General features: G+C 42.1%; 1 protein-coding gene across 1 annotated transcript; it reads right to left on the bottom strand.

Annotated features, from left to right (window-relative positions):
• Positions 1 to 380: 380 nt before the first annotated feature.
• On the bottom strand, positions 381 to 3,316 carry ZHX1 (zinc fingers and homeoboxes 1). Its single transcript, XM_036378953.2, is given in 2 exon segments — positions 381 to 2,389; positions 2,392 to 3,316. Coding segments are annotated over 2 exon segments (2,622 nt in total). The 5' UTR covers positions 3,166 to 3,316; the 3' UTR covers positions 381 to 541.
• Positions 3,317 to 3,934: the final 618 nt, after the last annotated feature.

A 3,934-nucleotide genomic window follows, 5' to 3' on the forward strand; every position in this document is an offset into this window, starting at 1 on the left:
TCATTGGTTCCTTTTGTCACACTTTCCCCCTTCTCTTTTGTTTTCAACTCTTTCCTTAAGAAATAAATCCAGGCCTTGAAACCTTTCAGATGAAGTGATGTTTGCAAAAAGACATCTAATGTTTTTGTGTTTTCCTCCTTCACAAGCAGGCAATGTTCTCTTACAGCAACAACAACAACAAAAAAAGTGTCTCTGTTTTTTTTGGAATTAAACAACATAAGGCAATTAAATATTGAGAAGCAGTCAGGTGTATGATGAACATGAACCTTCCCATCGGTAGTGTGGAAAAGGAGCTGAACTTGATCTGGTTTGTAACCCCCTGTCCCAGGCCAGGCCTGAGGATGTTCATCTCTTGTAGCAACAAAGCAAACAGTTCTTGCCTGCACAGGTAGCATCTTGCCCATGTACTCTTCCATGTAGGTGGAAGGAAGATGCTGAGCAGCTGCTTGCTAAACTGAAGGCCATGAAAAATCATTTGGCTCTTCACCATAACATCAAACCTAATTCATAGGTTTTTGGCCCCCAAATTCCAAATTGTACATCAGTCTGTTTTCGAAAGTTTACGTTTAACATGTCTGGGGGGTTCCCAAGTATCACTATCATCTGTTTCTTCCTCATCCTCCTGATCATCCAGCATTTCATCTTCCTCCTCATTCTCATCAAACAGCTCTATTCCAAGTTCTAATCTTCTTTGTCTTTCTGCAAACCATTCTCTGACCTGCTCATATCCCATGTGAGATTTGGCTACCAGTTCATCAAGGTCTTGCTCATTAAGGAATTTGTGCTTCATGTAATAGTCCTTCAGGATTGCTGTTCCAGTTTTAAATTTTATGACAGATACACCTCTGTCCCAGCAATTTAACCTCTTGCTTCCCCGAGGCCTCCCCCGAGGCCTCCCTCTCCCCCTCCCTTTTGGTCTTCCTCTCCCTCTCTTCCTTGCAAAGCCTTGGCCATTCAGGCTGTTTGCACTGGCACTCTGGTAATAGTAATACCATTTCAATCCACCATTTTTCCAGGCATAGCGAGTATCTCCAAACCAGCTCACAATTTCTGATCTTGGAAGCCCAGTTTCTTCTGCCAGCTTGTTGTATTCTTGTGGAGATGGCCACTGAGTACGGACAAAGGAACTTTTGAGCATGTGCAACTGCTCTGGTGATTTTTTGCCTATTTTGCTTGAAGTAGAACACCCTGATTTTGTTCCTGCTGCTCCATCTCCCACAGATGTTTCTCCAGATTCCTCTTTTGAGCTGCCAGCATTGCTTTCATTCATGTCAGCTCCCTCTTCCTTCAAGACATTTGATTTCCGTTTTTCTGCAAACCAGGCATCAATCTCTCTCCTGGTCAGTTTTGTTTGGGCTCTTAATCTATTCATCTCTTCTTCAGTAAGGACAGGGTTATTAAGAAAACTTGCTTGGAGGACTTGCAACTGTTCAGAAGTCTTCTCTTTGAATTTCTGTGGGGTGAAATCAGGAAAAGTACCCCAAGATGGCTTGCTCTGTGGAGTGACTCCTGTTGGAGATTCATTCATTTCATCACTTGAATCAATAACAATGGTGGCACATGAATCACTGTTAAGATGAATCCCATGATTATTCTTTGAGTTTCTCTGATTGTAGCGTGTATCACTGAACCACTTTTTGATCTCTCCTTTAGTGAGGCCTGTTATTTTCATAAGTCTAACAATTTCTGAGTCTTGAGGAAACTGGTTTTTAAGGTAGCTGACTTTCAATTCTGCCAGTTGTTCCTTAGTTTTTTTTGCTCGGATGCCAAAGGAGTCGGGATTCATCAGCGTGGATTCATTTTTGATTAGCTGAGGGGCTGGAATGGCAGCTACTTGTTTGGTTTCTGCAATAGGCTGAGCACTGTGAATCTGACTCTTCTGTAACTGTGTTTGGTTTGGGACTCCTGCTACAGTCAAAGCTATTGGGGCTGTTACTGGTAATGTATTTGTACCTGCAACTTGAGTGAGAACAAGTCCTGGCTGACCAACTATTTGGCATGTCTGTAAAATGGAAGGTAAACCATTGCTAGCGGCCGAAATGTGTGCTGGAATAACAGTAATGGTCTGTGGCACAGTATGCACTGTGCCATTAAATTGTTTCCTCCTTGCTTCCTCCACCTCCTCTGGTGTCCAGCTCACTCCATGTTTCAGACGCTGAGCAGAAAACCAGATTTTAATCTGCTCTTCTGTGTACTTAGCTTGAGAGGAAAGAACAGTGATTTCTGACATGGTTGGATACGGGAATTTGTTGTAGGTGTTAAGCAGAAGAGGATTGTTATCCAAAGCAGTGTTATAGGCTGGAATGCTATTCACAGGTATTAGGACTTTGGGAATCAGGTTGGAGTTCTGTGGAGCTGTGACAGCTGTTATAACCTGTGCCACCCCGGCTGAAGCACTGGTGCTGGGGTCACTACTGCCCCGGCCACATCTGCTGCACTGCACACAACTGAATGGCTTGGTTTGGGTTCAGAAACTGCCGCTGGGGGGTTTTCTACTACTTCTTCAGAGTTTGGCTCATTTTCAGTTCCCTTTTCTTCACCAGGAATGTCATCAACTACATTGTGGAAAACAGCAATACGTTTAGCCTCGGGTTTGCTTTTCATCATTTTCATGATAGGAGTTTTGCTAATGGAGATCCCTGATGAGGGGACCTCAGAAGAGTCAGCCTGTCCAGCATTTTCTTCTCTAACAAAACTCCCATCAAAAGTGAGATCATTTACTGTCTGTTCAAAGATTGTCTGGTTATTACGTTTCACCATAGTCAATTTAAAATTCTCCTCTCCAGGGTGGTGCTTCAAATTATGCTCTGAGAGGGCATCATATCTTTTGGTAAGGAAATTACATTCTAAACAAACGTAGGATGAATTTAACACTACGTTGGGGTGTTCTGAATCCACATGAAAGGTAAACATATTGAGATCTGGAGTCTGAAAAGTACAGTATTTACACTCATAACCACCTTCTACTTTATTTGTATTTTTCTTATTGTCTGAATCCACATACTCATGAGCATCCTCATCACTTGTCACACTCTCTGCTGTAGGGTTATCTGCTGGTGTGAGCACAGGTGGTCCTTCCTCCAAGTCTGACACCGTTTCTAGATCTGGATCCTGCTCATTGGCTAAGACCATGCAGGGTGTTGTTGATTTTCGTTTACTTGCCATGACTGTTACTGTGAAAATGATAACGACTGGTCAGATACAGATTAGCTTCAAGCTCTTCTTGATTAATAATAGTAATAATAAAATAATAATAATAATGGCTTTCGGTACTTCAAGTCAGTTCTTGTAAAGTCTCAACATTTCTCCCATTAGCAGCTTTTCTTTCGTAGTGCAATCAGATTAAAAATAGTTGAGGATGAGATGTTGAGACACTGTTTTAAAGTCCACATCCACCACCTGTAGTAAAGAAGAGACAGTGGAATTAGTTTAATTTAAATAATAATTTCTATTTTGCTACATATTACAGTTTAAGGTAATTCAGTCCTTTGGGGTTTAGTGTGCCACTGCTCATCCCCTGAAACCAGCAGACCCATTCCAAGAGATACTGAAGCTATGATAGAAAGGCAAAATCCAATCCACTTATTACAGACTGAAATTTGTCTCAGTTCATGTTAATACAGTGACAGACCTAAACAACAGGGTGGTATAAAACAGGTAACTTCCTGATTGTTTCCCTTGCTTCAGAAGCCTTTTTATTTGGCACAGTGCTGAGGTCACTCTTGCCCTTGGACTGCTTTGCCTAAGCTATGACAACGTCTCTCAGCTGTTCTGTGAGCTCAAGTCCTTCCCATCACTATCTTGAGCCCAGTATGACATATCCACTACTGGCTCTGTCATGTCTTTCATGTCACAGGCTGTGAAGTGTCCCAGAAAAGGCAGGTTTAGAGTATTTCTCTATTGCATTATACATGCAAGCACAATCATGTGCAAG

Source organism: Molothrus ater, chromosome 1, assembly GCF_012460135.2.
Source record: "Molothrus ater isolate BHLD 08-10-18 breed brown headed cowbird chromosome 1, BPBGC_Mater_1.1, whole genome shotgun sequence".
In the NCBI taxonomy this organism is placed as follows: domain Eukaryota; kingdom Metazoa; phylum Chordata; class Aves; order Passeriformes; family Icteridae; genus Molothrus; species Molothrus ater.